The 19,894-nt window shown below is 42.3% G+C and overlaps 2 protein-coding genes across 2 annotated transcripts; both read left to right on the top strand.

The window, feature by feature from the left end:
• Positions 1-5,877: 5,877 nt before the first annotated feature.
• stmn1b (stathmin 1b) lies at positions 5,878-8,214 on the top strand. Its single transcript, XM_080896794.1, has 5 exons — positions 5,878-5,991; positions 7,040-7,083; positions 7,251-7,423; positions 7,529-7,720; positions 7,802-8,214. The coding sequence occupies exons 2-5, from the start codon at positions 7,068-7,070 to the stop codon at positions 7,859-7,861; spliced, it is 441 nt and encodes a 146-aa protein (XP_080752920.1). The 5' UTR covers positions 5,878-5,991; positions 7,040-7,067; the 3' UTR covers positions 7,862-8,214.
• A 4,980-nt stretch (positions 8,215-13,194) lies between these two features.
• Positions 13,195-19,524, top strand: paqr7b (progestin and adipoQ receptor family member VII, b). Its single transcript, XM_080897350.1, has 2 exons — positions 13,195-13,342; positions 16,124-19,524. The coding sequence occupies exon 2, from the start codon at positions 16,130-16,132 to the stop codon at positions 17,186-17,188; it is 1,059 nt and encodes a 352-aa protein (XP_080753476.1). The 5' UTR covers positions 13,195-13,342; positions 16,124-16,129; the 3' UTR covers positions 17,189-19,524.
• The last annotated feature ends 370 nt before the right edge of the window (positions 19,525-19,894 follow it).

Raw genomic sequence — 19,894 nt, 5'->3', positions numbered from 1 at the left:
AGCTACAGACTACGCTATGTTCTCTATATGAAAAAACTCAAATCATAGATTCTTAGTGTGAGAAGAGTTTATATATAGTCTGAAGCATTTTGAAGAGTTCTGTCAACCAAGAAACATTTTGCAGAGCAGAACCAGACAGTAAATACACGGACTCTGAAACCTACCATCTGTCCTCTCCCTCAGCAAGAGATCATTATCTGCTGTTTAAAAGTAGATGCAAAAAGAGAGCCAGTCAGGTGCTGGCAGAAGAAGCCTCGTTAAAGTCCCTGCTGTTGTCGTATTGCTAGTTCATGAGCACAGTAGGGAGCCAACAGGGATGGGGTTATTAATAGTCCTTTTAATATAACCTGTAACGTGGAAAAAACTTAATGAAATCTATTACAAGTGTGATTACTGAGAAATAGAAGATGGTTTTTTTCCCAAGTAACTACTTCAAACATTTCTCAACTCACCGAACATTAAAAACATACTTGTCAAAAATGTACTTATAGTAACAATACACAGCCAATAAATCACCTTTCAGAGACCTCAGCTGTGAAACTGCACTTACTGCATGATTATTTGTTATCTAGTCATCGCATTTGCAAACTTAGGTGTCCACGCTGCCCGTCTGCCTGGTGGGGTGACGGCAATAACCCATCAGTCATTTACAAGTGAGGCGTAAAAAGCATTGCTTGCTTAAAAACACGTTTCATAGCATCACCACACTGAACTGGCACTGCTCCTAACACTACTGAAAAGTTAATTTCTATATCCAACACTAGGTTGCAGTATTAACCAGCAGTTTATGCTACTTTCTCTCAGCTAAAGAAGCTCCTGTGACATAATCCCCACTTGTTCTTTTTTTTTTTCTTCTTTTTTTTGTGTCCCGTTTGGATCTTTAGCCATCAGAATTGTTGTCTTAAGGCCAAGAAAGATGCCAAGCGGATTTATTTTACCAAGTGGATCATCATGGCCTTGCCATATTGGTCCATTTGATTGACCTTTATTATAATTATGAATTTATTTTATTTACAGTTGCTACAAACGGGACAGACATGACTGGGGGATAGGACAGGGAGAAAGAATGAAAGAAAGAGAGGGAGAGAAAGAAAACCAAAGGGGAGAAGAGACGGTGAGAAGGGGGGGAAGAAAGAAAAAAAAACAAAAAAACAAACAACAACAAAAAAAAAAAAAAAAACACCTGGGTCACCTGTATGGAGAAAAAAAACAGAAGAGAAAGCAAACAACAAAGAGCAACATAATAAAAAAAAAAAAAAAAACGGCACCATCACAATAAACTAGCTAGCAGTAGATATCAATAGTTACTAAATAATAAACAATATTGTGCAGCATGCAAGATAGACAGCGCACAATGTGCTTTGAGGCAGCAGCCAAGAAAGCTGTAGTCCGCGTCTGTGAATACCCGTGTGTACACCTGTGTGCATACCTGTGTGGATCAGCATGCTTGCATTCCAAAGGTTTCTCCATGTAACGATCTGCTAGGGAGTGTGGGGGGGGCCACAGCCCCGTCCTCCAGGGCATGAAGCAGGTATGGAGGAGATCAAAACTCCAGACATCCAGAGGCCCCCAGAACACAAGAGACCAAGGAAGACCAACAGAGGGGCAGCTGCGCCACTGTCCCAGAAAGAGCTGAGGAGAGTCCCAGATGAGGGTTCACTCAGCAGCCGCGGAGCAGAAGCCAGGGGGGGTTGCAGTGACGCGCCCGTGAGCTCCGCCGGCAGCCAGCTGTGCCTGAGTGACCGAGCCCCAGACCGAGAGGCCGGGGGCACCCCACCTCCGAAGTGGCCCGAGCGAGCCCCAGGCTCCAGGCCCCGATAAGCGGCCGCCAAGGAGTGAGCCGGTGTGTACCTGGACGCCCATCCCCAGACACAAAGAACCACCAACGCACCGACACCTGAGGGAGTCCGCCACTGGCAGGGGAAGTGGTGGTGGGTGGAGATAGGCCTCCATACCTTGGAGGGCCTGAGATGTCCCCAGAGAGGTGGCGTCTGATACCCAACCTGACATATAGACACAGACATACAGGCACACACAGACACAAACATCCATTCCCACCCTCATGCTCTCATATACACTTACTCCACACTCAACCAACGTGGAGACAGACATAAAGAGACGCTGTACACACGATCACACTCCCCAAGCGTACTCTACGAACCGGGTCTAGGTACCCTTACCCCTGGAGGGGGGAACTGCACCCAGACCCAGGTGGTGTTACCCTTTTCCCTGCGGTGGGGAGAGGCAGACCGCCCCGACTCCGCAGCAGCAGGGAGGCCCCACACTCCAGACCGCAGTCGGACGGCCAACTCCTCCTAGCCCCCCCGCTCCAGCAGGCCGCAGAGAACGGGGGTGAGAGAAGACTCCAAACCTCCCTCCACCCGCTCATTGTAGTGTTGATGCATGTGTGTTTTAAGGTGCAATTAAAACCCAGGAGGGCATGGAGCTACCTGCCAGAGAGCAGCAGGTAAGCGCATAGTCCCTCCTGCTAGCCCTCAATGTCTACGTGTATTCAAAATTGAGAGGTGGGCAACGACGCCAGGGGTGAGGTGTACACCCTGATGGTAATTTGGACTCCGTGTATCGTGCCCACCCCCAAGATCCTATATGTATGTGTAATGAGAGTGTGAGTAATGTGAATGTCTAAGTTGTGGGATAAAATTGAGGCAGAGGCAGCCAGAAGGGGACAGAGGGGGGGGTAGCCTCCTCTGCACCATGGTGACATACCCCTACTCCAAGGCCCTGCATGTGTGGGTGGTTGTGGTGGAGCGGGAAGAGGGAGGCAGCTGGAGATGGGGAGGGAAGGAAGGGAGGGGCAAGTGACCCCTCCCTGGGGCCAGCTCCCCCGCTGACCCCAGTAGGCACCCCCATACTCCGCGACCCGCCAGGGAAAGGGGGCCCAGGCCCATCCAGACCGGGGCCCAGTGCAGCAGCGCCTCCCGGCCCCACAGAGCCCGGGACAATCCACCCAACCCCACCACAGAGAAAACTGCACCCACCCCACCATCCACTCATCTTCCAGACTACATAAGACAATAGACGCCCAGGCTGAGATCTTCCTCCACCTCTCCTGTATCTCCCCCTCCTGCAGAGAGTTCCTGAGGAGAGGAAAGCTCCTGTTCCCCACTTGTTCTTGCACAGTGTACACAGATTTCATTATGTAAGTAAAGTCTGAAGCTACAAGTGACATTTCACATTTATAGATGGAGACATTTTACACAGAGGCATGAAATAGCACAAGTAGAGAAAAATCTATCAACTAGTTTAGGATGAAAAAAATAATATAATAACAATGTATACTTTATTGATCCGCATGGGGAAATTCCTCTCTGCAGTCGCACCCCAAACCTTCCAAACAGGGGGCCACCACTCTACCTACTGAGCTATCCCTGCCAAGCATATGTAGCTAACACATATGTTTCTGAAATCTATACTGAAATGAATGTTTATAGCTGCAAAATGTCTTTTTTTAGGACCTTTCAAGCCTCTGACAAGATGCATCACAGTTGGAGAGAGCTAATAAACAAAGAAGAAAAAGATTTATCCATTTACTCTTGACTAGGTGGTGTAATTTTAGTTATTTTAAAAGCGTCACAAGAAAATATAAAAACAGACATTAAGACCAAATCTATCAAATGTCAGAATGTTTATTCTCCTAATGCGCCACCTGGGAACTGTTTCCGATTAGGAATCAGTCGCTTCATTTTCAACTTTAAAAACGCAGGTGGGTGATTGGGTACTTCTCTGTGTAAAACCTTTGTCAGCTGCTGGGAATAGCAACTTACCCCTGTTACTCCTCTATAATGACATCTTTGTTCTGTCTCACTTTGTTTGCAGCTTATGTCTGTCTCTCTATTTTATTTTCCATAGGAAGCAGCTGCCAAGATTGCAACTTCCCTCTCGTCCATCACTTCTTCTTCATCACTCACTCAGAAGTCTTTTCTTTAAAGGAGGAGCTGTAAGAGACACAAGAGCAGAAAAACATTCATGTCAGTTTTCATAAAAGTTTCGCTGTTGTGCCTTGTAAGATGAAATGCAAATGAATGTGAAGGCGGTACAGTAAATGAATGAATACATTTGCTGTGTTATAACACTACTATATTAGACACAGAGGTTGAAGAAAGAAAAAGAGCAAAGCACTGTGAGGTTGTCTGGAAACAGCAGATACCTTATAGTTCATAAAGAGTCCATTACTAGTTAAATGACCCTTGAACTTTAATATTCTTTTGAGCTATGATGAAAGTCTCCATATATTTTCAGCTACCATTAACGGTGACAGAAAAAATAGGTCCTCTCAAATGGCCCATAGCCTGTTTTTCCAGAAATGAATTACTAATATTTGATTTCATGCTCTGCATCCCTGAGCAACTAAAATCAGTTTTTTTTATATATTTTTTGCCAAAGTGACAAAATCAAACATACAGAGGGCTTTATGCATTATCTCAGGATAGATAGAGTTTAGGGTTAACTGACCCAAAATATAAATAATGACTTTTATGCAAGCAGTAACTATTATTTAACCCAATATGGAGCCTCAACATATGTTGACACCTCAACAACTTTCTATTAGAGTTGAGCGGATCAATTTAAATATTTATAGTATCGATACCAACACTGTTATTGGTATCAGATAAATACCAGCATGATCATATTGATACTTTGTTTCTAGCCTCCAAGTTAAGTTTGTAGTTCACTGAATCATGTTGAAATCATATTTTTTTGAAAGTGGAAAAATACACCTAACACGTGCACTGTGAAAATTGCCTGAACCTTTTTGCATTAACTGTCATGTCTATTTTATATATAGCCTATAGCACATTTAAACACCAGAAGCTGACCCAGTGCTTTGGAAACAGGTACATTTACATTTTAAGTGTTCCAAAACACTGGTAGTATTGGAAAACTGGTAGCCACCTGTGCTACCCCTCTGCCTCCTATCAGATGCACCTATGGTATAAATTTGAAAATCCTAGGTGACTTTTATAAAAGTTGACCTCTGTCCTTGAGATTTTGAACTCGTCTGAGATTTTAAGATTATGCACGTATTATATAAATCCTAGGTAACTTCCTTCTTTATTTATCACATTCACAAGATTTTCAGATAACATGACCTCTGACCTTGAGGTCACTGACCTCTGAGATCTTTAGTAGATACACCTATGTTGTCGGTTTGAAAATCTTACATTTCCTTGTTCTCGAGTTATTGCATTCAAAAACTTGGGTGTCCACCTCATCCATCCGAAAACCCAGCAATAGCCCCAATCAGCTTTTTACAGCTGTGGGGTAAAAAACAGTTTCAAAATATGAGAAAAGCTAACAGGAGTTTTTTTTTTTTTGTTGTGTTTAAAAACCCACAGTGATTTATTGGCTTTAATATATCTTGTCATAGCATGCTGGTCTCCCTTACATAAGCTGCATTTATAAGTTAAAAGTATCAGTATTGGTATGGGCACTACTGGCCCTGTATTTACTTGGTAAAGGCTTGATACAAAGATCTGCAGTCACAACGCTATTTTCTATCAGTGAGATTTTTTTAGCCTAAAAAAGAGAAAATAACCTTAATATGAGTATGCCAATGAAACACTTTTTTTAAACTTATTACTGTTTTATTGTACCGTAAAACCCATACCACTTATTTAGCTGTACCCTTTGAGCTTACCGTTAGCTTTATTTAGACTCCTATTTACTTTGCTGCACATTTATCCTGACATATTCCGTTTATATAATCATTTAACTGACAGCTGTACAGCTTTAAGTTACCCACAGAGCCAGCTTTTCTGTCTGTTGTTTTTTTTTTCACCTCTTCCTTTTCCTGGCGCGCGCGCTTGCAAATACTCGCTATGATTGGCGGACTCAGACCAATGAACGCAAACCTCACTGATGACGTATGGGGTCGGTGGGTTTTGTGCGCCAAGGTGCAGATGTTAGCAGTTTGAATAGAGGGAAGAATAAGGTGGTGGAGGTCTGCTTTTCAAGACGAAGCACTTGACGGTGAGGACAATGGTCTCATGTATGTGTTTAACCAGCCGTTCAGACCACTGCTGGCAGACTTTTAAGCGGGTTTTGAACATTTTTTTGAGTAGTTTGAGGTTCAGATTCACAGCACTGAAGTAGTTATTAATGGAGTTAATTGCTATGGCCGCTGTGCAGAAATTATGGATTTTTATTGCATTAAAGTAGATGAAAAATATAGATTTTTAAATTTCAAATGTTTTGACAAGTATAGTCGAGAAAATGTTCTGCTAACATGTATCCATACTTTCAGAGTAAATTAATTATTTTGCACTAACATTTTTTGTTGTTGTTGATGTTATTGTTATGATGCAACGTCTATCGGTCGTTACATTTTGCTAGCAAACCTGGGGGTTTCGTTTTCTTTCGTTTTTTATTTTTCCAGACAACTTTTCAAGTGCAGTTTTGTGTCTTTGTTTTCACTGCACCGTCTAATCAACGAGGTCTTGGCCCGCCCCCGCCTTTATGTAAGTTCCTGTAAAAGAAAAAAAAAAAGGCAGCAGTCTCCACCTGTGGGCAGGCGGGGGTCTTATAGCATGGCTTATTCACACAGTTTTGTTCTGTGCTCTGTTGAGCTGAGAATACCTGGGGCATCATAGAGGTGCAGAACTTGTTTTGCTAGACAATTAAATTAAAGTCATGTTGTGACTGGTAAGTTAACGTATTATATAACGTTGTTTATAACTGAATATGCAGTTGGTGCCTGTTTTATAATTAGAGTTAATGAGAAAACTCATTTTATCCACATGCAAACCCACTTTTTAAAAAAGGAAATAAATCAATTCACACCAGCATAGTTGACAGATTTTAAGTTTACACCTGGGAGCCCACACTGATGATGATCCACTGTGTGTGTTTGTATTTTTCCAAAGACATTCATGACAGTGAAATGCCAAAACATGAGCTGCTACCATCAGCTCTATACATTGGGAAAGTACATGAAAAGTTCTGCATCCTTCAAAGTGTCATTGATGCTCTCCCAGTTGATACTAATTAATGTTTTTTTTTTTTTAATATCTTCTTACAGTGGTATTAAAGGCAGCACTTCTGATAAAATGGCGAGTTCTGGAGGTAGGTATAAATTGTGTGCAATGGTTTGCTCTGTTCTAGCAGCTTTTACACTTTATTTGCTTTTAAATTTTACAGTGTGTTGCTGTGTGGAGCTGATATTTGAAGTTCAGTGTTACCCTGCAGCTCCATCTTTCTTCCTGGCAACTCTAGTATTTCCTGTTTTACAGATATCCAAGTGAAAGAGCTGAATAAGCGTGCATCGGGTCAAGCGTTTGAGGTCATCCTAAGCCCCTCGACCCCAGACGCTAAGGTGGATTTTCTGTTGTCCCCGTTGAAGAAAAAGGAAACCTCACTGGATGAGATTAAGAGGAAACTGGATGCTGCTGAAGAAAGACGCAGGGTATCTAGATTGACAGCTGGCTTTATAAGCAGACACAAGGAAAAAAGTGTAGCCCGTGTGTTTAGAATTCTATAAAGTGCAACAGTTGTTTTGTCTGTCTGTCAGAGCCACGAAGCTGAAGTGCTGAAACATCTCGCCGAGAAGCGAGAGCACGAGAAGGAGGTCATCCAGAAGGCCATTGAGGAAAGCTGCAACTTTAGCAAGCAGGCCCAGGAGAAACTGAATCAGAAGATGGAGGCGAACAAAGAGAACCGCACTGCCAGGTTGGCAGCCCTCAATGAGAAGTTTAAGGAGAAGGTAGGCTCTCAGTGGTGCACCAACATCAGCTTGTGTAACATTAAAAATAATAATGTTGTGTTTCTTCTTATTTTTTAACAGGACAAGAAGCTTGAAGAAGTGAGAAAGAACAAGGAGGCAATGAAAGAGCGAGAGAATTAATCCCCTTTCGATCTCTAACGCAGTTTTCACACCTCCAAAGATAAGCTGTATTTTCATGACTGACGTTTAAACGCAGTTTTGTGCTCTTTTTTTGTTCGGATTATGCTGTTCTGATTAAGTTGGTTAGATTGAGTCAGGATGCAGTCTGGCTTTCTTGCTGTAGATTTCACTTTGGCAGCTGGTTATATTACCTTCTTTAAAGAAGCATTTGCTGGTAATAAATTGGTCCTTCTACTTCTTAATGTTAATACATCACATGCTGTTGTAAACTCTTGCTGGCAATGCTGGATGTTATTGTAGACTGTCCAGTACAGTCCCATTGTTACACCATTAAAGTTTTTATCCTTTTTCAACTTTCTGTACTGTGATGATTCATCTACTAATTATAATGAAGATGTTATAGCTTCATGCTGTATGGTTTCAGGACTCTTCTGACACCTGCTGACAGTTTTACATTTTAAGGGTTTTGCTCATTTTTGCTGTTTTGACCCTTCTGGCATATATGAATGGGAAAAAGTGGAGTGGAATCTCCCCAATTCAACTGGTTGCAAACTTAAGCTAACAGTGAGACTGCAAACTGATAGCAATGTTAGAGTCAAGAATTTTTATTTAAAAGGTCATGAACCAAATTCTGTAGTTGTGCAGGTATGATCACAGCTAAGACTTAAACAGTAATGTATCTTCTTGATATTGCACAAGCTTCTGCTATACTAAGTTACCAGTAGCCTCTGTACTTGACTAGATATAGTGTATTGAATGAAAGACACTGTCTCACGCCACTGATATGGTATCACGGGTCAATAAAGCATTTCTAAACCCATCCATCCATTCGCTTCTCCTTTTGGGGGGCGCTGGAGCCTATCCCAGCTGTCATAGGGCGAGAGGCGGGGTACACCCTGGACAGGTCGCCAGTCTGTCGCAGGGCCAACACACAGGGACAGACAACCATTCGCGCTCACATTCACTCGCACATTCACACCTAATGGCAATTTGGATTATCAAATTAACCTATCCCCACAAGCTGCATGTCTTTGGACGGTGGGAGGAAGCCGGAGTACCCGGAGGGAACCCACACAAACACAGGGAGAACATGCAAACTCCACACAGAAAGACCCCGGCCTGATGGTGGAATTTAACTCAGGACCTTCTTGCTGTGCGGCAACAGTGCTAACCACCGTGCTGCCAGCAATTCTAAATACAAAAATAATTTGATACAAGACGTGAAAAGAATTATACTTTATATCAACAAGGCAATTTCCACATCAGCTACATGTTGTCTGGGAAAACATGACAAAACTTTGTCACTAGAAGTGCTTTTTAGCGCAGATGAAAGGATGTATTTTCTGCATGTGCTCATCTCTAACTTATGCAGATTGCTGCCAACAAAAATCTCATGATGAATTCGTTATGCACGCGATGCCCTTCTTTAGATGACTGGAAAATCTGGGGGAAAATACACTGAATTACACTTAGGTCCAGTGGATTTTAAATTAAACTATCAAACTGTGACTGAAGTGCATTGTACTCTGAGTCAAAGCTGCTGGAGAACACCCAATCCATTCTCTTAAAACCACCCAGGTGGAACAGTAGAAATAAACTCACTGAAAAAAAACAGTCTAGAGCTCCCTGATACCTCAGCTTTTAGATCGGGGATTAACCACGTTTGTTGATATCAAATGCTGGATGGTGTTTTAAAATATTGCTCTATTTCTTTTTAATGATGTAATATCTGTAAATTACGTGAAACTCTCTGAATGAAACAAATAATTCTTTAAGTGGTCAAAATGCCAAAGAATAAAACTCGTGTATCCGAGCACCTTTACATATACTGTAATGCCATTTTAAATGCAGTGGCATAAACTGCACGGTGGAGTTAGAAAATGTCATAAAGTAGCATTCTTGTACGGGAGATGAGCTCAGGGAGTGTCAAATGCTCTCTTAGCTGCTAGATCTGAAAAAAATTATGTGAAATTTTAGAGGCTTATATTTATTTAATGTTTTTTCTTATTTACGGCTGACTTTACATTTTCCTAAAGAACCTGTGGCTGTGGACTTTTTCAGGTTGATGTAAGGTAGCACCTGCTTGCCACATAATGTTCCGCTTTGTGTAAGGACAAAGTTCTCGTCAGTTTTTATGGGTTTGTTTACCTTTGCTTCAACTTGCACAGAATTGCAGTCAGTGTGTAACCGGTTGCCAAGTGGCACTGGGTAAGTGCTGATTGTGTTCAGTGACCTGCTTGACATGTCTGATTATTGAAGTCTTAGAGTTTTAAGAGCTTCAAGTTTTGGTGTATAACATATTTTATTCCCTTAATTGGTATATTAGGATGTTTTTTTTTTCCTATTTTCCCCTATTTTTGTTTTCTTTTTGGAATCTTATTCACATTGTGAAATACAGTTCATTCTCTGTTTATTGCTTGGTTATTTACAGAATGTAATGAACATGAAATTAAAATTTCTTCTGTAGAATAAATTATAGTGTCTCTGTTAATAGTTTAATGATTGGCACTGGTCTAGCTTCATGGGTATTAGACTTGTGTGCTGTGTAAGGATTAACCTTTTTTCCCCAATTTACGTCAGCTCTTCATCTTCCAGTTTGTCCCATTAGAAGTCAACACATTTTTCTTTTCCTGTCCTTTTAATCTTTATGCATCACAGCAGCTACCTGTATTCTCCTTCACCACCTCCATCCTTTAGGGTCCCATCTTTTCATTATTGGCACCATTTCCAGTCCATTTAACATAGTAGCTGCTCTCACTACCATTGTGTAAACCTTTGTCTTCACTCTTGCTAGTATGCCCATCTGTGGTAAATCATTTCTGACACATGCACTCCACCGTACCTCTCACCTCTCGTTCACGCATCAGTCACTTGACCCCTCAACCGTTGCCACCTCAGCTAACCAATCCTCTCACCTGTCCTATCCACTGTCCTCTCTCTCATTCATGCACTGTCCTGACTTTCATGGGGGTTTTTTTCCCCCAGAGGATATACTCTCCAGGATCTTCCTGACTTGCTCTGTACTCTTGAAGCAGATCACAATGTCATCTGCAAACAGCATAGACCACAGACGCTCTTGTGGGATCTTGTCTGCCAGCGTGTCCTTCAAGGAAAGGGCTGAACATCGACTCTGTGTGTAATCCATCCTCCAACTTGAACCTATCTGTCACTTCTACTGCAAACCTCACTACCATCTCTCTTCCCTCATCAATCACCCTCACATTTCTGTCTCTCTTAACTTCCTCATACAGCACCGCACTTCTACTTCTATGCAGTTCCTCATTATTTGTCTGCAAATAAAAAAAAGAAGCTTTCAGACCTCGTATTAAACATCACATCTGTGGTGTTTGTTTTGCTGCTCATTAATCATTAGATCTCTTCTTAACCTATCTTCCCCTAATATTTACCGTGACTTCATTGCTACATGGATTTATTTGCCTTTTGTTACTTTATCAGTAACATGCTTCTTCTCTGCTCACACACACATTGTGTCAAACATCCCTGATCAAACATCCCTCAAACCATCCCCCATGAAAATCCTCATACCTTTCATCCTCATGAACGTTCTGATCTACAATCTCCACACGATCCAACCTTTTCTTTCTCTCTCCTTCTTTGCTTCAGAGCACTGCTTTCAGTCTCTCGATCCTTTTTCTTTTCAGCATATTTTCATCCTAATCCTTCACAACCCTTATCTTTTACATATCCTATATGGCAGTCAGTGTAAGACCTTTTCTCCATCCTAAGCGTTCAACCATGGCTACAACTGTCATCTAACAGAAAGATATAAAATATCTTTTTCTAAAATATTTATAAGATATAAAAAGAAAAAGAACAGGACCAGACCAGAAGAAAAATCTTACCAAGCTAAAATCCAATAAACAGTATGAATGTTACTATTTTTGAGAACTACACCTGAAACAGTACCATCCATTTGACTATATGATAAACTCTTTTCCATTCAGATCACATTCTAAATTGCCCTATGAATCATCAATTAGCCTAATATCGCTAGCTGCATGTCTCTGAACTGTAAACAGAGGGAGAACATGCAATCTCCACACAGAGAGACCCCATCCAGATGGTGGAATTGAACTCAGGCCCTTCACCTGTGAGGCAACAGTGCTGAACGCTGCACCACCATGCTGCACTGTCTTACAGGTTTTCTTTGGAAGTTTAATACTCTGTGCGCACCATACGCTGCAAAAATGTTTATATAAGAGTGTTTGTGTTGGAGTCTTGCGCGCAGTTCTGTACAATCCCTCTTTGTCATGTGTTTGGAAAAACAGCTGAACTCATCAGCCTGGAACTATGTCCTATAGTGCACTGCTCCTACCCTGTCTGACCACACAGGGGACAAAAGCTGGCCTGACTTCAAGAATCGTTTCTCAGTATTTTCTGGATTTCTCTGGATTGCTGGACAGACTTTTTTTTTTTTTTTTGGCTACACAAAGATGTGTGTTCAGCTCATGTTCCCCCGAGCTGACATTAAGATACAGAGAGGATAAATACCCAAAAGACCAACACATTATTATTTCTGTTTTAGGCACGCCTCTTAAATCCGTCTGGGAATATAGACTGAGTAGGGTGGTTGGTTGCAGTTAAATGAAACTTTGTTAAAGAATGGAAAGACTATAGGCTGTAAACGTAATCTGACCACCACTAAGAAGCAGGGAAATTGCCTGTTTTGATAAGCAAATTTGACCCAGTGGAGTTGGCATTGTGTTATGAAAGGTATCTCTGAAGCTGAGACACTGAAGAAGCAGTGCCGTCCAGTTTTATGGGCTTCACGATATCGTGTTTTAGTGCTTTGTCACAGTACTCAGGAAGAACTGTGTGGCAACTGTGCAACTCATTTGCACAAGTGGTGACAGTGGCTCTCGTGTTTAAAACGATTGATTTGAAAAACTTTTAAATCTTTATCAGGGCTACTGAAAGATTCATCAGCCTGTTCCCACAGAGGGTAAACTACATGCAGGTGAGTGTGTAAACAAGAGGGGAAATGCAGCATTGCATTTGCATTTTGTGGTGCTGGAACAACGAAACGGTCATTAGACTGAGGAATAACTAAATATATTAAATTCTTCTTTTCTCTTATTAACATAAACTTCAAACTATTTTAGAACAGGTGTTAACACTTAGCTAACAGCGACTGGACGTATAAAGCTCTTATATATACATATGACAGTGGAAGATTTTCTGTGGGGGAGTGGGCTCGTTTGCCGGCGTTAGCTATCATTGGTCGAATGGATTTGCAGAAGAAGCCTTGTGTTTGCTGATTGGCTAGAACATCAGTCCGTTCACCAAGCGATGTCCGCCCTCCCAGCGATTGAGCCGTGAGAGCCGCCAGGCGCCGCTCCCGTCACGTTTCTCCGCTGCATGTTCACCGCCGTCAGATAATGTTATCCATGATCTCCACGGCTCTAACTCGTCCATCCTCTCCTGTATCTTCGGCTCTGGATTGATTCTCCCGTCGAACAGGTATGTGTATTTATTTTGCCATTAGCCTCAATCTATGAATTATCTAGAACGTTCGTTGCATCAGTGGAAGGATGCGCCTCGAACGCAAAGCCCTGTCATTTTCTATCATCGTGCAGCGGCATTTCTCGGGCTCATTCAGCACTAATGCCTAACTGCAGAGTTATGTGGCGTCCACGGGGAATCGAAGCGAGACGATGGTCGGTGGAGAGGTACATGCAAATTCATCCCGGCCACTGGGTGTCAAGTTTAAAGCAGACCGATGGTGATCAGGTGCAGGCTTGCTCGGGGGGAATTGGCTGCATCAGGCCCGTAAAGGCCCGCGTTTAATACCCACTAGCACTCTCTCTCTCTCTCACACACACACACACACACAAGCGCGCTTTTTCAGTATTTTCGAGAATTTTTCTTTCATCCATAAATATTTCAACGTGCATCGCAATTGTTGGAAGCGGAGGGTGTGGACGCCGGATGGGGTTATGTTACGTAATCCCCCCCTCATTCATCACTCCACGCCATCCCTCCTGATCGCCGGCCCTTGTTCATCCCACACAGAATGATCTCTGCAACGCTGCTGCCTCCGCTCTCTGCCTTTCCTAGTCCCTTCTCCACATGTTAATCAAAAGAAGTATTGATGAATTAAATGACCTTTTTTAGGGTCCCTTACGCACACGTGACTCAGCATTCTGAGCGTAGTTTACAAAATCTGATTTAATTGGCCCAACAGAACACAAAGAATGTCTTTACAGGAAGATTTATAGAAACTTTGTATTTTCCCACATCGTGCTCCAAACTGAGCTTTATTTGAAAAGGAGGAGCTAAACTACTGTGTGGTACTTTGGCTGCTTAGTAGGCACAGATCATGCCTACTACTAGCTAGTTATACTGTGATATCGGTGTCTTTTTGGATAACTGTGTAGCACACTGTAGGTAGATTACCGTCGTCAGTTTGCTTTACCCATTAGTACTTTCTATGTCAATAGCAACACTTTTTCAGCTGCAGGTCTTTTAGATCAAACCCCATTTTCAAACCCATCGTGCATTTTTTAAGTTAGCCGAGTAGCAAACATTCACTGTGTGTCAAGTGCTGCACTTTTTGGGAAGCAATTTCTCCCCATTTTCAATCAGTGCAGAATTTATGAGCTGAGGTGAGAGCTTTATTGTACCCGAGGTCCCGTGGTGTGCATCCACCCTTCAAAGTGATGCATTATGGTGAGTGGAGCGTAGAGGCTTCAGGACACTTTCAGACACACAAATCAGCTCATTAAATTTTGGATAAGTTACCTTTGGTCCCAGCAGCTGGCTTCACCTCTCTGAGCCTGGTTCTGCCTGAGGTTTCTTCCTGTTAAAAAGGAGTTTTTACTTCCCACTGTCACCTAGTGCTTGCTCGAAGAGGCCGTTTGAGTGCTGGGGTTTTCTCTGTATTGCTTTTGTCACGGTCCGGGGCAGCGGCCGTGTGGAGAGCAGAAGGAGGACTCAAAACGCAGCACTTATTCAGGTGTGAGGGTGATTTATTGATAATATCCAATATAAAGTGGGGATGGTAAAACAGAACTAAGGATGAACTAACTGGGAGAAACTACACAAAGAAATAGCAAACCTGAGCATGAAGGGAGAACAGCAGGGAGAGCACGCAGGGGATTACACCAGGTATGAACACAGACGACGCGACGAGGAGCAGAGGAAATCACACACTATAAATACACAAAGAGACACTGGGAAATCACACACAGGTGGGGGAAACAGCTGGACCTGATTAACCTGACGAGACAGGGGAACACTAACACCAGGGACCAACAGAGGGAGCACAAACCCAGAACCCAGTGTCTAAAATCCCAAACACAAACCATCCCAAAACAGCCATGAATAATAATGAAAGTAATAACAATAAAGAACATAAACATAAAGTCACTGAGTCATGGTCGCAGGACCATGACAGCTTTAGAGTCTTAACCTTACAATATAAAGTACCTTGAGGCATCTGCTTTTATTATAAATACAATTTAATTTAATTTCAGACGGGAAACACTTAAAGCTGCGCTGAGCCATAATGTTTTGTTACCAACAGTGGATCAGAAAGGCTGTGGGGGAGCTTAAACTGTTTCTCTCTGCAGACAATAACAACTAGTTGGTCATCTTTATTGGAGCCGTTTAAACTACCGATTTATAGATCACTGCTGTTTATATCTAGACTCTTATCAACCCCACTTTTAGCCAGAGGAAGCCGTGTTATTTTTAGCAGAAAGCTTTTCAAGATAAAACCCACTGCACACCACCAGCAGGGCCTCCAACAGAAGAAACACAGTTGCATAATTAGCTGCCAAGAAGTCGGAAATGTTCTGACGTTTGACATGTGACAGATGTAATATTAAGTCAACTTGTCACATAGTTTCACTGCCCCCCGGTGGCCAACAAATTCATTAGATTAAATTAATTAATTTAGTTTATAATTTTTCATTTAATTTCATGTTGCATCTGATGGCTTTTACATTCAGTCAATCTGCTGATTGTTTTTAAATAATAAAAGTAGTGAACAATGAAAAAGATGTCAAGTCCTCCAGTGCCCACGGTGAACTGTGTGACGATTAAACCCCCCCACCCAAAATGACCTAAAATCATAACCTGTGCTGTTTTTGGGTGTCATTCTGCTCAGTGATCCAATGACCGCTGCTCAGATTTGCTTTGTGATATCAGTAGTATTGCAGTTTATAAATGTGTTCATACATGTTGACACAAGTGTGGCTCAAAGGCAGGTATTGACTAACCCTCCTCTTTGGTCTACAGTTCGCCATGGCAACGGTGGTGATGGAACAGATCGGTCGCCTGTTTATCAACGTGCAGCAGCTGCGGCAGATCCCTCAGCTGCTCGAGTCGGCCTTTCCAACCCTGCCTTGCACTGTAAAGCTGTCCGACGTTCCGTGGGTGTTCCGCGAGCGCCACATCCACACGGGGTACAGACAGCCGGACCTGAGCTGGCGGTACTACTTTCTCACCCTCTTCCAAAGGCACAACGAGACCCTCAACGTGTGGACCCATCTGCTGGCTGCCCTCATCATCTTGGTGAAGTGGCAGGAGATCTCGGAGACGGTGGACTTCTTGCGAGATCCTCACGCTCAGCCCCTCTTCATCGTGCTCCTGGCAGCTTTCACCTACCTCTCATTCAGTGCTCTCGCTCATCTCCTCTCTGCCAAGTCGGAGCTCTCCTACTACACCTTCTACTTCCTCGACTACGTGGGGGTTGCCGTTTACCAGTACGGGAGCGCTCTGGCACACTACTACTACGCTATAGAGAAAGAGTTGCACACTACTGTGCAAGGGATCTTTTTGCCCGCTGCGGCATTCCTGGCTTGGCTCACGTGCTTCGGCTGCTGCTATGGCAAATATGCCAGTCCCGAGCTGCCCAAGCTGGTCCTCAAGCTCTTTCAAGTGGTGCCCTCAGCCTTGGCTTACTGCTTAGACATCAGCCCCGTAGTCCATCGCATTTACAGGTGCTACCAGGAGGGCTGCTCCGACCCGATGGTGACGTACCACTTCTACCACGTGCTCTTTTTCTTAATCAGCGCCTATTTCTTCTGCTGCCCTCACCCAGAGAGCTTGTTCCCTGGGAAGTGTGACTTCATCGGGCAGGGCCACCAGATCTTTCACGTGTTTGTGGTGGTTTGCACCCTGGTGCAGATTGAAGCGCTGCGAACAGACTTCACAGTGCGCCGCCCCTTGTACGAGCGTCTTCACGGGGATCTCGCGCACGACGCCGTGGCGCTCTTCATCTTCACTGCCTGCTGCAGCGCCCTCACCGCGTTTTACGTGCGCCAGCGCGTGCGGGCCTCTCTCCACGAGAAGGAAGAGTGAGAGTTTAGACTATTTAAAAAAAACAAAACAAACAAGTCAAACAAAGTCTCATTTATTTTACTCTATAGTGACTGTTCTAAAATAACTTAAATGTTTTTGTCAAGGAAAGTTATCAGCTCGTGATAGTGACTTCTGATTATTTCTTCTCTGTGTTCTGCCAAACAACAGTGAACTAAATATTGACTGAGGTGGTGTTGTTGTGACTTAAAGGGGGGGGGGAAAGGGGGCTCCTGCAGCTCATCTGTAGCAATGCGGACCCTGCAACAAACCCTTACATCCTAACTTCTCTTTATTTATTTATCTTTTCTAGACGGTCTGAAGGAATGTTTTACTTTACGAAAGAAAAAAAGTCTTTGTGCACAGATTAGCAAAAAAATTGAGAGGCTAGTTTCTTCAGTTGCCTTCTTAATTGTATTTGGAAAAAATCTGACTGTCTTAATCAAATTGTAGCATTTGAATTTAGTATTTATAGTCCCTCAGACTAACTTTTAGCTCCTGTTAAGTTTTACACTGGTGCTTTTCTCAATGTCCTGATATTCTTTTGTGTTTTGGTTAGGTTTGGATATCAAAGCAGGGATTATTTTTCCATTTCCCAAGGCGCTAACACTAGGCCACGCTAATGTTTCAACACAGTCCACAAAGATGGAAACCCAATTTGAAAACCAAATATTTTACCTCCTTATGAAAAGCAGACCCTTTCCCTTGGATTCGATGACACTCTGTTGAAAAGGAGGCTGGCACTCTACACTGGTTAAAAGATGAGCGGAAGATTACTGATGTCTCCTTGTTGTTGTGACAATGTTAATCTTTCTCTATTTTCTTTAATTCAAAGGGCTGGAACTTCAGCTTTTGCCTTTTCACGTCCTGTGATGTCAGTGCTTTGCGTGAATCATTTTCATTGTTGGTCGATTCGAGTCGTGGAAAAAGGAAAAAGCTGCGTCTGACCTGCTTTTAGTATGGTTTTTTTTTTTGTATGATGAATATGTATGTGCCTCTACGCATGTCTTTTGGTATATACCGTGGATAATAAGTGTGTGAATGTCTATGAAAGCTTAGCCTTGCACTTCTTTCTTACCCTGTAAATAGCTGTATTTCTCTTGAAATTTTCTTTGCATCCCATTTTCTCCCCACCTGATGGCATTCGGAGGTGAATGCACAATATTTTTCTGTGGAATACAGCACATTACTCTTTTGCTGCTTCCTTTCAGAGCGTGTTTTGTGTCCTCCTGCCCATCAGACTGTAATGGGTATGAATATTGTAATTTCATACTGCCTCACTCTGAAGAGTCCTCTGGTTTATCTCTTTGGTTAATGGCAGTTCTTATAAAAATATCTCACAAATATGGCTTCTGTGATAACGCCGCTTGGATTTTTATCTCACAAAATCTCAAATGCCAGAAATGATCTATATTAATGACTGCACTCCTTGTTCATGACAGTGCTGTAATGTGCCAATGAATCCGTTATTGCTTCAGGGATGGCTTTACTGAAAGATGAATGAACAGACAGAATGCAAGACATCGATTTGAGTGGAGATTTAACCATAATTCTCTTGATTATAAACCTAATTATAAATTGGTCTCATCATGCACTGTCTAAATCCACACTATATATATATATATATATATATATATATTGTAGCTGACAGCACTGGCTGTGTTTACATGCATGGAGGCTGATAATGCGGTTATTCTGGTTTTCTCCTCAAATGTCATAAATCAGAATAACGTGGTTAAGTCTGTACTCCTGCTGAGAGAAACTATGTTGTGAAGCTCTTGTGTATAAAACAGATTTTCTGCACACAGTCTTCACAGTCTTCACTGAAATGATCCATTATGGGCTAATCATTTCTATTTGGCAACCAATGTCTCCTAAACCTCTGCCCAGCCCTATCTGTAACATAAGGGTGTTGTTGTGACCATCAAAGGGACCAAAACAACTACTTTATAGATTATAATGTCTTTTCTGTGTGTTAGAGAGAATGTAACTTTCTTGAAACTGGAGGGGAACAGTTACAAAGTAACAAATATTTCTTTGCTTAACTGATTATTTGTGGCAACAAAGACACTCTGTCACAGGTTGTCTGCGATACGTGCCGATTAAACCGGAGATCTTAACTGGAATAAGGCCAGCACTCCATGCAAGCGTGTGTGTGTGTGTGGGTGTGTGTATGTTCAAACGTAGCCTCTGATACTACTGAGGGTTTCCCTTTATCCCGTTCAGAAAAGTAGGTTGAAAGGGACGAGAATGTCTTCTGCCTCTAAAAATACGTGTAACTGACTGTACTAATATTCTGTTGTATTTAAGAAAATAAAGTGTTACGGTACATTCAGAAATTCTCCTATGTTGTTTGTACTGATTCTAAAGAAACTGAAATATCCAGTTTGCCAATTCTGCACCAGCCGAACAGCTGTGAAACATTTTCCTTGGGAAAGAAGCCGTGTGAATATGTTTGAGGTCACGTCTGAATTTTACCTGCCAAATTTAATTTCAATGTGATGGCTGCACTTACAGCCACACAGGGGTGATATCCACCATAATAGTGTAGAGCCTTATACACAACATTGCATTCACATTTGTCTTTAAATATAGGAATTAATTTACAGGACAATTAATAACTGGTTTTGGTTTAGAATTAATTCACATATCCACATGACATTGCTTTCTAAAATAAGTGTGCACATTTTAGTTTACACTGTTATGTAT

The sequence above is a fragment of the Rhamphochromis sp. 'chilingali' genome (assembly GCF_963969265.1).
Source record: "Rhamphochromis sp. 'chilingali' genome assembly, chromosome: 11".
Taxonomy (NCBI): domain Eukaryota; kingdom Metazoa; phylum Chordata; class Actinopteri; order Cichliformes; family Cichlidae; genus Rhamphochromis; species Rhamphochromis sp. 'chilingali'.
This window is presented reverse-complemented; position numbering and strand designations above follow the sequence as displayed.